This window comes from Anthonomus grandis, chromosome 15 (assembly GCF_022605725.1).
Source record: "Anthonomus grandis grandis chromosome 15, icAntGran1.3, whole genome shotgun sequence".
Taxonomy (NCBI): Eukaryota; Metazoa; Arthropoda; class Insecta; order Coleoptera; family Curculionidae; genus Anthonomus; species Anthonomus grandis.
Window position 1 is genome coordinate 7,743,756 of NC_065560.1, and position 14,928 is coordinate 7,758,683.

A 14,928-nucleotide genomic window follows, 5' to 3' on the forward strand; every position below is an offset into this window, starting at 1 on the left:
ATGCTTGTACACAAGACTATTCTTAAGTAATATAGCACATTTTCTTTCTTTCTATGTAAATCGATCCAACAAAAAAAATTAAAAAAGCTTATACACTGAGGCCACCAGAAATAATTCACATCTAAACTAATAACATTTATTTAATTTCGAATCCATTTTAAATCGGATATTAGCGCTATATGATCGGACGGAAAAACAATACTGGGAATCGCGGTGTTTTCCTTCAAGACCTCCTCTGTGGGTAAAGGAATTACTTGGGAAACCTCCAAATTTGATTTTTCATAAAATATATAGTCCAAACAATCCGCGAAACCAACGGTATAATTCGTGAATTTCGGTGTTCCACAAGCGCTGTCCAATTGAAAACTCTGCGTCATATCAATATTTTGGATTGTCTCCTCCTGGTCTGAAAATTTAGATCTGTTGATTAAAAATTGACATTTGAAAAAATAGAACTATACTTACTACTTTTATAGTCTATAAAATCTCCCGGCACTAAACCGCGCGTGTAAAGTTGATAGATGCCACAAGAGGGAACACTATTGAAATCTCCACAGAATACTAATGACACTCTCTTTCCTTCATACTAAAAAAAACATATTTGTAACTCGTCCAAGGATAAAAGCATTGTTTCAAATTTACTTTTATTGATCTAGGAACATCATTGTATGTATCCTGTTAATAAGCCATCATGACAATAGGAACTATCATCATGGGTGGAGATAATAGGAGCATGAAAGTTCAACAATTGTAGAAGATAATAATAATAAACGACTTTTATTAATCCTCCAAATATTTAAATAAAAATTTATAATTACATATCTTGAGAATAAAAAAAATATATATATATTTGTGCAGCATTGGCAGCCAAAGTCTAGCGTCACTTAACCATATCAATTTACACATAAGCAAGAAATTTACAAATTATTAGTAGTGCCTCGTTAACATCCTAAGGTACTGCGTTGCTAAACAGTGACCAATGTACGAGCCAATATAAAATAATCACTAGATGTTGAGTTATGAGTTGTTCAAGTATATTATATTATTTATCAAAATGACGGTTATAACTTCCAAGAGGGGAGCCCTGGTCTCCACCAACATGGATAATAATAAGTCCTAAAATAGTAAATGTCGCGTTTTGAATTGAAATTTATGAATATTAAAAACTTTAAACTTTAAACTTTTTTAGTATTTGTTGATGGAATTGTATATAAAAGACCTTTTCAACATTTTGCAGCTTTGCAATTTTATGTTGTGGTCTAACCTAATATTCCTACCGTGAACTGCTTGGATTTTAAGATTTGGGAAACATAGGACTTTTAAGTAGCTTAAGAATAAATTTGGAATGGTGCTGCGTTCGACGATTGTCCATATTTAGCCGATTGCAACCTCAGATTAGATGTGATATACTCATTCCATATATAAATCCAGATGCATTTTATATTTTTTGTATTTGTATTATCACTAATAGTTAAACACGATCCATAAAGGAAATCGCAGTAGTTAAAATGAGAGAGGACGAGACTATTTTTTTAATAAACAATCTAAAAATATGTCTGTTATTAATTTTAAAGCGTAAAGTGCCTTTCTGGTAATATTTTGTATATGTTCGTTAAATCGCAGGTCCTCATCTAAAATTATACCTACATTTTTTGCCAACTGTACAAACGGTATGCTCGAGCCATCAATATTCAAATTAAGGCGACTTTTGATTATACATATCTTTTTTGATAGTTGGAATCTTAGGTGTGACACTCAAATTACGAAACAGTTTTAGCACTTACCATGTATAACATATCATCTTTAACACATCTTTGGGAAAAGATTAAAACTGAAAGTTTCCTTAAAGTTGAAATTCGTGAAATAATGAAGTAATATCTTTTAATATGGATATAGAATAAATTAAATTAATTTTTTTTTATCTGTCTTTAAGCAAAGATTTTATAAGCTGGATTGCATTTGCGTTAAAACCGTAGTATTTCAATTAAGCCAGTAAAAGTCCATGATCTCACGTATTATAGACCTTAGAAAAATCAAGTAAAACCAAAATATTGGCAATTTCTTCATCAATAGCTTTACAGTTGCTAAAACTGAGGCTATACTGAATCCCTTTCTAAAGCTACATTGAAAATCGGGAATAGGTTGACTGACTGTAAAATAAGCATAAATTTGATTATAAAGCATCTTTCCCATACTATATGTGTAGTATACTAATAATTCTTAAATCAGTTTTTCTCAGCATGTCACTATGTCACTTGCCGTGTGTCACGAGTTTCAATTATAGAGTTATTAAATCGTATAATAATATTTAAAAAAAGAGCTACAAATCTTGAGATTTTTTCATTTATTAAGTTACTTGTAGCGCTCTGAATTTCTTCAGTTAATCATTTAGCTCTAAGATTCGTTATTCTAACTTCATGATAAGGAGCATGTTTAATAAAAGGAGTACTAATTAGAATTTTTTAATCTAATTAGATCTTTCAAACTTTTAAAATGTCCACTTTTTTGCTACAAAAACGTTGGTAGAAAAAGACGTACAATATTTAATAAGAAATTCTGTGTTAAAAAACGGAGCACAATGGGACCTCTGTTTAATACAGTTTGGTTGGTGTCTGGTTGTAAATTTACTATTTTTTGCGACCTTATAGCGTTATAGGACACTGAATTTGTTATTAAAAATTGAATTAAAAAATTTGCATGCACTAGTACTTATGTACGATGATAATTGTTGACTAATAATATAAGTTTCTATGGACAAAAGTAGTGGACATCTTTCTGACAATTTATCTTAATAAAAATTTCATCAAAAGCTCACTCGAGTCAGAGTTACCATTTTAGGATAATCCATCCATCAGTGTCTTATCCTCTAGATAAAGATAATGTAACTTCGGGTCTAAGTTGCCGATAAGAGGGATCTCTCAGTAGAGCAGCCTATACATTATTTAGTATAAAATATAAAGTTTTTAAGCTCATTTTTAGCAGTCTGTACAGCTGAAAAAATCCCTCTGAGTTAAGATAATTTAAAAGCGTTTTAAGATAGATGCAATGACTTTACTAAACACCTTAGTAATCTACTGTCAGGGTTTTAGCACATTGTGCATAATCTTTTTTAGTTAGTACTTATGTTTTACCAAATTTTTAATATTTTTATTCAAGGGCTTTCAGTTTTGACCAATTTGTGAAGAAAATTAGCAAAGTGCAGCCTTTCAATATTGGAAATATTTAACAATTTCAGTTCAGGAAGTTAATGACTGACATAATCAATCATGACGCCTCAGATGGTTAATAAAATGTATGCATGAATTTCTGCTTTGGTTCATTAAGTTTGGTTGAATGGGGTTGATTTGGAATTTATGCACTGGTTCATTAAGTTTAATTCATTAGGAATTTTAGTTTTTTTTTAGATGTGTTGGTAAACGGTTTTCCACATCTATGGACTTTTTATACAACTGACCAAATCAATATGTTTTCTTCTCTGCTCTTACTGATGCAAAAGGATTCCTCCTCTCTATATTTAGTACGTTTACTTGTGGAATGGTTGCTATTGGTTAGTTTTTTTCACATATTGCTGCAAGAAAATCCAAATGTCCTAATTACACTTTAAAACAGCAGAGATCTTAATAATTATTGATAAACAGATGATCAGAATGCTGATGCACTTGAACTTGATAATAATGACATTTATGTCAACTACTCCAAGATTCCCTTAAATGTAAACCATTAAAACTATCTATTTTAAATTTCTGTTCACTAAAGTATTTAGTTAACTGTGATTGAGCTAGTTAAGTCTTTAAATTATCTATTGAAGCTATGGAGTTATTAAAACTTGGTGCTGATAATTACACTGTTTTAAAATATTTGAAAAAAATAATATTTTCCTCTTACCCTTTCTTTGACACCTTTAACAAAATGTTCAAGGTACCTGATGGCCAGACAGCCATGAAGCAACCTAATATGATCTGAATCAGGGTGAAAGTATAAATGCGTATTCGCCACCACCAAAATTTCGTCTTGTTCCAAAGAACCGACTACGTTTACTTGCAACGTTGTTGTTCTCCCTACAAAATTAAGCATGGAATTTTCGACCCCAGAATCAGCTATCGATATTTATTACCTAAAATCCTCTGGGAAAGCTTTTCATTGGATTTGATCCTCTCCCAGATATCCCTAAATACTGGTTCCGTCTGTAAATGATCAGCAAATACTAAACTACTTGAATCAAGCAAAATAAAGCGTTTCGTATTATAAAAAAACGCCAGTCCCTCTGCAACCACGCCTCCCTTTAGGTCAAATTGGCCACTATAACCCAAATGCGATAAGGCAGTGTTTAAGTCATATTTAAAGATTTTCTTGTCGACCTCTTGTAAGCAAATTATATCAGCGTTATAGCCTAAGAAAATCGGGTATTATCTCTCTATAATATATTTTGCATTATATTAAAATATAATCTCACCTATAATTTCTTTAGTGAAAAGCTGCTTTCTGTAATCAATACTCAGAGCATAATGGGGACAATAAGGAAAAAGACTTTCCCTTGAAAAGTCTGAGTCACAATATAAATCAGCTAGCAAGTTATAACTGACGACCCTAAACCTACAAATTTATATTGAAGGCTGCTTTATTAAATAGAAAATAAACATGAAAAGAAAACTTACTGATCACCCACCAACTTGTGCTTGGTAAATAAATGTCTTGTCTCAAATGGACACTCCCCTGGACTAGCTTCAACTTTGCAAGTTGAAATGTCTTCGAAAATAGGCCCTTCCGACGTCTCACCCCTTGGCAAACAAGTAAACTTTAAATAGTGGTTAATGTCACTGTTTTGAGGCGTGTAGATAAAATCATTACCCACTGGCTCCCAATTCTTCTTGTCTTTTGAACTGTACCATGTAAATGTTGACAAATCTTTCTCTGTATATACTGTCTCGAAGGTTGATGGATAGGTTGGAAAACCAGCTGAGAATGAAAATTAACATGCTTTACCAATAAATATAAGTAAAAATTAGATTAAAAATGATTCACAATTCAAACCAGCGGTGCATTTAAAGAAATATATGTACAGAAAAAACATTATCATTTCAGGTGAACTGTAATATGCACTTGTAATGCAACAATTCAGATAAAAACAGTTGATTTTGATCTGTGAATATTATTGTTGATGCTAATGGTGTATTGTCCACAATATAAATTACTTTATTTGGTATGGGAGGTGTAGATATAACAAATATTAATTACATTTGTTGTTGCATCCGTCTCCCGGTGCTCCCGCCGAAAAATCACCCTCAGCAGAAATCTATAAGGAAAATGTCATCATCAACCAAAAAATTGGTTAACAACCTACTGCAGGGCTCAAATGCAAAATAACTGCAAAACCTGAATAATTTTGACCACTTATTGAAGTACTGTCACAAAAATACTTCTTGACCAGAGGTTAAAGATTTTCAGATGAAAACAAAAAACAACCTAGAACAAGAAGTTCTTTGGTTGTATGTACCACTCAAAACTAAAAGTAAGATTGGCTAGGGGTAAGCCTAAAAAATTTTTTGAATTTGCAGAGCTTCAGTACAGGGATCTGTAGATTAATTAAGTAAATGAGAATAAAGAGGATTTTTAATTTAACTTCTTTTAACTGAACAGCAAAAACTCGAAGTAAAAAGTATATCAATTGGATGCATACATTGAACTGGACATTGCACTGCTTCAGGCCTTTTATACGGTTTCCACATTTCTTTATTGATTTTTGGGAACATATAGCCAAAATAATTTGAATTCACAGGATATTCTTCATAAGAAATGTTCTTATGGAATATTTTTAATTACTTTTTTAAAAGTTAACAGTGTACAAACACATAATTTTAAAGAAACTGATAAAATGATTATTTCACAACCCAGCTTCAATTTTGCAATTGTTTTTGAGTTCTTCAGAGAGTGAGTTTAATAAATAATCTATCTTAATGATTAAATTCATCATTTTACCTTTCCATGCAATTAAATTTAGCTACTAGATAAATATGATCAAAACATTCATAAATTCATAAGTTTTTACACATTATTTCTAGTAATTTTCTATGCAACATTCTGTAGCTTTATAGTGTTTAATTTACATAATTCAGCTTGATAGGATAGTTATTTAGGTTAAGTTATTAACTATAAAAATTAGGAGAAGCTTCTACTATAAAACATGGAGTCCCTGTATAGAAATGATATAGCCAAACTGAGTGTTTATCCGTAAATTCAATGTCTCTTTCTTCAATCTTTGCGGATGATTTCACAATCACATAGCATGCAAACAATGATGTGAAACTTTTCGGAGTTTGTGCTGGTTTCAGTGATGATGGCCAGGCAATTATTAGTCAATATAAAAATTATTATTACAAAGACTAATTAAAGAAGATTTACTGATATCATCTTTAATTTTTCTTATTAACTGAATCGGAATGATTCTAAAGATTTTTTTAAAGTCATGTTGGTTAGCATTTATTTTGGATTTGTAAAAGTTAAATTTATGCTTATTAATCGTTTTGTTGAGAAAATTTATGTAGTTTATGTAATTTTCTTCTACTATTATATTATTATCGATCTAAAGATGTTTCCTCATTTTAGCGTGACGTTTAATTGCTAAGATAAAACTGATGGTAATTTTGGTAATTCATGGTTTGAGTTTCTTATGTTGTGTATAAGAAATTTTTTTTTTTTTATCAGTAGTTTTTGAACAAAAATACGAATTTTATTTGGAAAGTTTAGTGCTGCCGCATTGGTGTCATTCAACTTTAAAACTCCCTCCCATTTCTCAGTTTTTTAGCTTTTCAAATATTTCAAAATTAAAAGATGTTTTGTTTTCCGAGATTTGGTTCTGAAAAATTATATATGATTCAAACTTAAACTGCTGGTTGGTCTTACTCTTGGGCAATTTATATTACTAAAAAAACTATAAAAATTTAAAAGTGACTGATGTAGATTGTCAGCCATAACTTCTCTGTTAGTAATATTAATCTTCAAATCACCAATTATCAAGTTCTATCTGTTGATTCTTCTTATTGGAATAATAATCATCTAAGTTTTCTAAAATAGGTGTACATTAGTGGAAGAGGGTCTATAGGCACTCTATAATAGTGAATTGCAGTGTTGAAAACTTAAGTATACTCCAAGCTATATACTGGTTTATTATTAATACAGTAAGAGATTGCATTATCATATTTTTTACTGCTTTAATGATCATTGTGTTAATACCATCTGGATCTTTCCTGCTGCTATTTTTTATCTCTGAGATAGTTATATCAACATCACTAAACCTAACAGAATGAAACTTATATTTTTAGTTTGTAATTATTAATATGTTTTTTCCCATGATGTAATTATCTTTTGATACTCAGGCTTATTTTGAATTTGAGCTACAAGGATTAATAAAAGTGGTAGAGTTACAGAGTGTACTGAACCCTTGATAAATAAAATACAAAATTGTTAGTAAAATAGTCATGTATTATGTCCAACCTGTATGTTAATTAGTATTTTAGACTCAATGTCAAAGTTAAAAATAGCTTTATTGTTACATAACATCATCTGTTGTTAACAAAGCATTATATAAAACCTTAAAGATAGTTGACAACATATTCTTTTACAAAAATAATATTAACAATTCTTACATACATAGAATATAGAACACACCCAAAGAAAAGGTAGTAAGAAGTCACATTACGCTGCACAAAACTCTTTACTGTCAAAAAATTGTATTTAAAAACTCATCTAAAGAATAAAATGCTTTAGCAAGCAAAAGTTTCTTTATATTTTTCCTAAAACATTTTTCACTATTTATTAGCCTTATATAAAGGTGTAGGTGGTTAAAAAGCCTTCTGCCCCCGTACACAAAAGAGGACTTAATCTGCTCACTTTTTGGGATAGGCAGAGGTAAAGAGAAGGTTGTTCAGAGATTGTAACCCGAGGAGGAGGGGCCAAGCTGATGACGGTATTTTTTGTGGATAAGACAAACAGTCTCTAAAATAAAAAGGCATGGCAATGTCAGGACAGAGTGTTTTAAAAATAATGACTGTAATGAAACTCTTACTTTATAAAAAAGTAACATAAGTACATTTCTTACCTAAAATAGATGTAGGCAATTTCAGAGCAATAACCCAAGGTGAATTAATAACTATTTTAAAAACTTCATTATTGACAGACAACTGTAGATTCTCATTGGGGACAAACACCCTCTCGCACAACTCTTCTTTCGGTACTTCTGTCGAGTTCAACATTAAAGATACAGATGAAGAGTAGGGCTCTTCGTCTTTTTTTTTCTTTTTCTTATTCGCCGCCTTATCCACGTTTGTTTTCACTCTAGTTAATAATGTTTCTACTGTTTCCGAGACCTTTCGAGTAAAGTTGAAGGGTCGTTTGATTCTTTCGCCGTTTAAAGCGAAGTTCAGATCGAAAAATTCACCGTCCGGGCTATGTCTCACGTATGCTTTGTTCATTTTTAATTTTGCAGTTTTGGCACCTCGCAAAACAGTCTTATTTATGGGAATATGTTTTAATAATTTATAATTAAGTAGAATTCGTGGCTTAAAGAACATTGTGGTTAGGATGCATTGTTTTGACTTATTTTTCGGATCAGCTGATTACTGGAAATCGTGATGAGTTGACAGTTCCTTAGGCAAGGTCCAAATCTGAGAACGCAGCTGTCATCCTCTTAGCCCCAATCAGAATATTAGTATGCGTCTTGTGACCGACTTTTAGATAATATATTTATTTATTTGTTACAGTTACTAAGTTTACACGTGGCAGTAATGGGTATTAGCTTACAACGATTGTAAGAACAGGCTTAAACGTTGCCGTTATCCAGCTGTTTTTATTAAAAATTAAATAAACTAAATAACTAAAACTATGTTGAGGAGATTGAGTAAAAATATATATATTAAAAAAATATAATGCCTTAAATTGTGCAAAAACAAGATAAGGCATATACCACACCAAGATCAAAGGGAACATTTTGTCTCGGTTTTAAAATTTTTGTTAGTCGGCAGCGCTGAAAATTAATGCGTATTTGGATCATCTCCTGTATACACCGAACCTTAATGCGCATTACAGCAAGATCATCCACATATATAAAACGTTTTAAAATAATGCGAATTGGGAACGCTAAAACGGTTTAAGAGTGTCTACACATGGGTTTTATCTTAATTCGCATTAGTGGTTGCGTAAACATGGTAAGTGTCAACAGCAGTGATTAGTCAAAGTCAAAAATAGCTTTATTGTTACGTAACATCATCTGTTGTTAACAAAGCATTATATAAAATCTTAAAGATAGTTGACAACATAGTCTTTTACAAAAATATAAAAATTTTAACAATTCTTACATACATAGAATATAGAACACACCCAAAGAAAGGGTAGTAAGAATTCACATTACGCTGCGCAAAACTCTTCACTGTCAAAAAATTGTATTTAAAAACTCGTCTACAGAATAAAATGCTTTAGCAAGCAAGAGTTTCTTTATATTTTTCCTAAAACGTTTTTCACAATTTATTAGCCTTATATAAAGGGGTAGGTGGTTAAAAAGCCTTCTGCCCCCGTACACAAAAGAGGACTTAATCTGTTCACTTTTTGGGATAGGCAGAGGTAAAGAGAAGGTTGTTCGGAGATTGTAACCCGAGGAGGGGGGGCCAAGCTGATGGCGATATTTTTTGTGGATAAGACAAACAGTCTCTAAAATAAAAAGGCATGGCAATGTCAGGACAGAGTGTTTTAAAAATAATGGCCTACAGGGGCTACGAAAGGGAGCTGCACACATATAGCGTATGGCTTTTTTTTGCAAAATAAATAGAGAGCTGAACAAATACTGAGAGCACACACCCCAAAACACAATACCGTATCTCAGATAAGACTCTATAAGAGCATGGTAGGCAATTTTGGCCACATCAAGTCCCAGAGAATGTGTTATTACTCTAATAGCATAACAGTTGGATGATAACTTTCCTAATAAAGAGGAGATATGATTTTCAAATTTTAATTGCTTATCAATCGTCAGGCCCAAAAATTTGCATGTTTCAGAAGGACTTATTGTTTCATTTTGCAAAGTGACAGTTCCAAGGTTACATTTAAAAGTTAAAATATTAGTTTTAGAAATATTAAAAGTTAATCTATTAGATTCACACCATGACTTTACAAGAATTAAATCTTCATCAACGATATTCCTTAATCTCTTGGTGTCAGTGTCATGCCAAAGTAATGTTGTATCATCCGCAAAGATAGTAAATTTGCCCCTAACTGGAATTTGAGAGATATCATTGACATATAGCAGGAACAATATTGGTCCAAGAACAGAACCCTGGGGTACACCAGCGTCCATATCCAGACGGGAAGACATATCATTGTCAAAGAATACCCTTTGTGTTCTTCCAGATAGGTAAGAACGAAACCAGTCGAGAGCAACTCCTCTGAATCCATAGGTTTCTAGCTTCTGTAGCAGTATTCTGTGACTTACACAGTCAAACGCCTTAGATAAGTCACAGAACACCGCCGCCGCACTCTCCCCAGCGTTCAACCCTATGTACAGACTCTCCAAAAAATTGAAAATAACATCAGATGTACCCAGTTTCGTCCGGAATCCAAATTGCTGATGGTTAAGAACATTATGCCGTTTCAGAAATTCCATCATCCTAGTTTTTACCAATCTTTCTACAAGCTTGCCAAGCGTGGGAAGCAGGGCTATGGGTCTGAAATTTGATGGGTCATCATAGTTTCCACCCTTAAATAATGGTATAATCAAGGCATCCTTGAGTAAATGTGGAAAGGACCCACTTGAAAGTGAAACATTTAACACCTCAGCCAAAGAATCAAGGGTTGGTAGCGGTAGCGCTGTTAGGACCTTTAGTGACAGCCCATCCCATCCAGAGGAGTTCTTATTTTTCATTGAGGATAGAGCTTCCATTATTTCACTAGAATCTGTTGGTCTAAAGAAAAATGTTTCAGGCACCTTAATGTTGTGTAAGTATGAGCGCGGATCTCTAACAGACTGAGGCAATAATATTGATAGACCCAAAGCAACACCCTGGAAAAAATGATTGAGTGTTTCGGCCGACACCGTGCTATTAGAAACAGAAGGGTTCCCACGTTCGCCTCGTAAGTCATTAACAATTTTCCAAGACTCTCTAGACTTATTTCTTGATTGGTTTATTTTACTTGAGTAGTATAAGTTTTTTGCCAATTTCACTGTATCGCGGTAAATTTTGCGATATCTATTAAAGTAGGATATGAATTTGGAGTTGTACAGGGCAAACTTTCGTATGGAGTGCAAATACCGAAGATTTTTACCAGAAACTAATAGACCCCTGCTATACCAGGGTCTTGTCACCATGGGGAAAGTTGACTCAAAAACATCCACTAAAGTTGAATGGAAACTTTCAAAAGGATCACCGTTGTTTACAGATGTCACTTATTACAAATATTAAACCTGTTGATCACGGGGTGGAGCGCGCTCTTAAAAGGAATCGGGTTTTACATGGCTGTTAAATGGCAACTCCAAGTAGCGACAGTTGACCACAAACGATCGACTTTTTGTCTCGATTTCGAAATCGACTGCAAAAAGTCGCCCGTCTGAAAGCGGCCTAATGGTGGTTAAGAAAATCGTTTGATAATGTTTATGCTGCAGATTTATCATAGATTGTAGTTGAAAGTTCGTATGTTGTGCAAAAGGCTGCGTAACTTGTGGAGTGTACGTGGATGAAGAAAAATATGTACTTCCAGCATACGGATAAACTTGAGGAGTTGGCACAGAATATGAATCATGTGTGTATGTATCTTCTTCAACAAGTTGATGCACACGCTCTCTGAATGACAGTAGTAAGGACTTTAAGTCTCTAAGCTTTTCTTTTCGATTGGGAGCCTCAACTGTAGGAAGTATTATAGCTGAAACTGTAGTGGTAATATGGCATGAGTTGCACCCCGAACATATGCCTATTCCAACAAAGGAAACTTTTAAAATAATGGCTGAAGACTTTTACAATATATAGAACTTTCCCCACGTAATAGGTGCCATTGATGGAAAACATGTCTGCGTTATTTGTCCAAAAAATTCTGGTCTGTTTTTTAACTATAATAAATATTTTTCTGTTGTACTTCCAGCGAGTGCAGATGCCAATTACGAACTGATTGCTATAGACGTAGGTGGTTATGTAAAACAAAGTGACGGCGGAACTTTCCAGTTCTCAGATTTTTATAAATTATTAACTACAAAATAAATCAAAATACCTGAAGCTTCTAATCTTCCAGGCAAAAATACGAAGGCATCTTATGTTTTTATAGGGGATAAAGCTTATCCACTTTTAGAATTTTTACTGAAACCTTTTGGTGGAAAAAATTTGCGTATTGATCATTGTTAATGCATCATTAATTTCAAATTTTCCTCCATTTTGAGCGAAATGTGTACCAAATTTTTCTCCTATTATCTGGGCACGATGTGCAAGGTCGAGGCACTTATACGAGAGCAACGACGGTGAAAACAAGTAAATTTTTGGCGTCGGTACTAAGTCAATTGTTACGATTATTAAAAAAATTTAATTAATTTTTGGTTTAAAAATCATTGTGTGATGGTGGTGAGCCTGGACTACAACTAAGGGGATCCCCGTTAAGAAGACCACAACTGTCTTATTCGGTAAGTGTCCATTTGAGTAGTGTGGTACATTAATTTTTTTACAATTTCCTTACTTGCGTTAGCAATTACTTAGAATTTTCAAATATAGTCCACAATCTTTTCAATTTTCTATTTATGCGTTGAGATGCTTCAACAACAGACTCGCCAGAGCTCGAAAAACAATCGATCGATTTACTTTTAGAATACTAACTGCAAAATGGCGTATCTTATCCAAACCCATCGAAATGGATATACTTGTGGCAGATAACATTATTAAATGCATTTGCATTCAACATAACACCATTGTTGATAGAGAAAATTTTCAAAGACACTTAATTGATGTAGACATTGAGCAAAGAAATCATGAAAATTAAAGTGCTGGGAGACCGTCAAATACAGCTAGAATAATTAGAGATATATTTACCAACTTTTTTGTAATAATCGATTGAATTATCGCAATTAAACAATTTCATTGTACTATAATACCATTTTGCCTGGATTTTATATTTGTTAAATAAATTATACATATAAGTAAAATTGTAGTTTTCCTTAAATATTGCAAATATAAATTATTATTATTAATGGAAATTTACTATTTATTTCCATTTCGGCTGCTATTTCATTCCACAAACTTTCGGATACATTCCTATAGAGTGAGACTTTAGCCATTTATTCCACAGTGCAGGCCTTGCAAAAACAGCAGAGATCAGACTTTTTACCTCCATTATCACAATTTATTTAAAAAATAATATGCACTGAAAACGTACGCGCGGCTCCGAAAACAAGCGACCAAGAATTAAAAATTCATTCCGGTAAAAGAGTCGGCGCCGATTGACGCTTGCAACAAGTTCCGACCGGCTTTGTCTATGTGCGGGAACATTTAAAAGCGCACTTAATTATTGGCGTTTATAAGCGCAGACTGCTACTAAGCAAGAAACCTGGAAATATAACGGTACATTAATAACGATAAATAAATACAGTAAGGATATATATTTTATACACTTATAAATAATAATACAAAACTAAATTTTTCCATAGATAAGCCCTTAAACATATCAAGCAGAGTCCAATTATCAAAGCCTCTTTCTGGGAATTTTTCGGACTTTCTTTGAATACGATGACTACAGACGTTACAGTTATAGTTATATAGTTATAGTTCACATTGTAGATGACAGTATCACGTTGTGGATATCATATAATGGAGATATTCTAGGTCTAGTAAAGCAAGACATTAAACCTAACACATACACTCCGGCTAAAATTCTTAGTGGTTCTATAATAACAAACTCTAAGATCTTATAGACTTCTTTAACGTTGGTACTAATACGATCAGCAAAAATTAAACCAGAATAAAATATTACATTTACATCTTATCTTGAACCATCAATCTTGTATACATGAACATTTTTATTCAATGCAAAACTCATGGAGGTACATTCCTGGGTATTGAGGAAAAAAATATTTTTCGCACACCATCTATTAAGATTCAACCACTCTATTAAGATCATCCTGTCAGAAATAGCACTTACTGTCATCTATTTTAAAGAATACTTTGGAGTCATCAGCAAACAAAAGGGCAGTAGAATATTTGCATTACTTACACATGGCATATATTGCCTCAATAAAATTAATGGTCCCAAATTTGACCCTTGGCTAAAAGCAAAATAACTAGAAGAATTTGAACCGAATAACTAAGGATTTGACCTAAAACCACTGATCTCCACAATATTTTGCCCCTCTGACAAGTAAGAGATGAACAACATAATAAGAGCAGATGCTACATTTATTTATTCGAGTAGAGAATCGTTCAACAAGAGAATCGTTTTCAAAATGTAAATATAAATTAACAGTCTTGGATTCAGTTCTTTTTGAAAAAAAGACTGTTATAATTATGTGCATTGTGTTATTTCTTATTTATGTTTCTTAAAGCGAATGTTATGCAGATGACACTGCTATTATAGTTTGTGAGAGCATATTGAGAAGATGGGGAAGAAGATATTATGTCAGTGGCAAAAAAAAGGTTTGATATCAGCCTACTTTTCTTAAATACAGAAAAATCTTACTTCAGCTGCTCTAGAATTGCTGAAGTCACAGCACCTCAAATCCTAACATTTAAAATACATCAGTAAATACAAAGTTTTTTTTAATTAATTATTGTTTTTTAATCAATAGTCAGTCTAAACATATCCTGAGGAAACTTATCTACTTAAAACTATCAGCAAGTAGTAATTAATTAAGACTCTAATTTTTGCGGTAGTAGCATTTTTAATCATAGTTGTTATATTATTTAGGAATATATTTAT

The 14,928-nt window shown here is 32.6% G+C and overlaps 1 protein-coding gene across 2 annotated transcripts; it reads right to left on the reverse strand.

Moving 5' to 3' along the window:
- Positions 1-122: 122 nt before the first annotated feature.
- LOC126745246 (2',5'-phosphodiesterase 12) lies at positions 123-8,604 on the reverse strand. Of its 2 annotated transcripts, none has more exons than XM_050453000.1 (7): positions 8,096-8,604; positions 4,656-4,956; positions 4,454-4,593; positions 4,115-4,390; positions 3,886-4,058; positions 466-586; positions 123-406 (listed from the first exon to the last, which is right to left on the reverse strand). In XM_050453000.1, the coding sequence occupies exons 1-7, from the start codon at positions 8,565-8,567 to the stop codon at positions 141-143; spliced, it is 1,749 nt and encodes a 582-aa protein (XP_050308957.1). In that variant the 5' UTR covers positions 8,568-8,604; the 3' UTR covers positions 123-140. The 2 variants fall into 2 exon arrangements, with proteins under 2 accessions (XP_050308957.1, XP_050308958.1); XM_050453001.1 differs by having other exon boundaries at positions 232-420; positions 8,096-8,603.
- Positions 8,605-14,928: the final 6,324 nt, after the last annotated feature.

Bases quoted from the DNA above. Each gene is read 5' to 3' on its own strand.
- LOC126745246 (XM_050453000.1), bottom strand. From the start codon at position 8,567: ATGTTCTTTAAGCCACGAATTCTACTTAATTATAAATTATTAAAACAT. The intron at 4,957-8,095 runs GTAAGAAATGTA...TTTCATTCTCAG, and splicing joins ATTGCCTACATCTATTTTAG to CTGGTTTTCCAACCTATCCA. The intron at 4,594-4,655 runs GTAAGTTTTCTT...ATAAATTTGTAG, and splicing joins CACAAGTTGGTGGGTGATCA to GTTTAGGGTCGTCAGTTATA.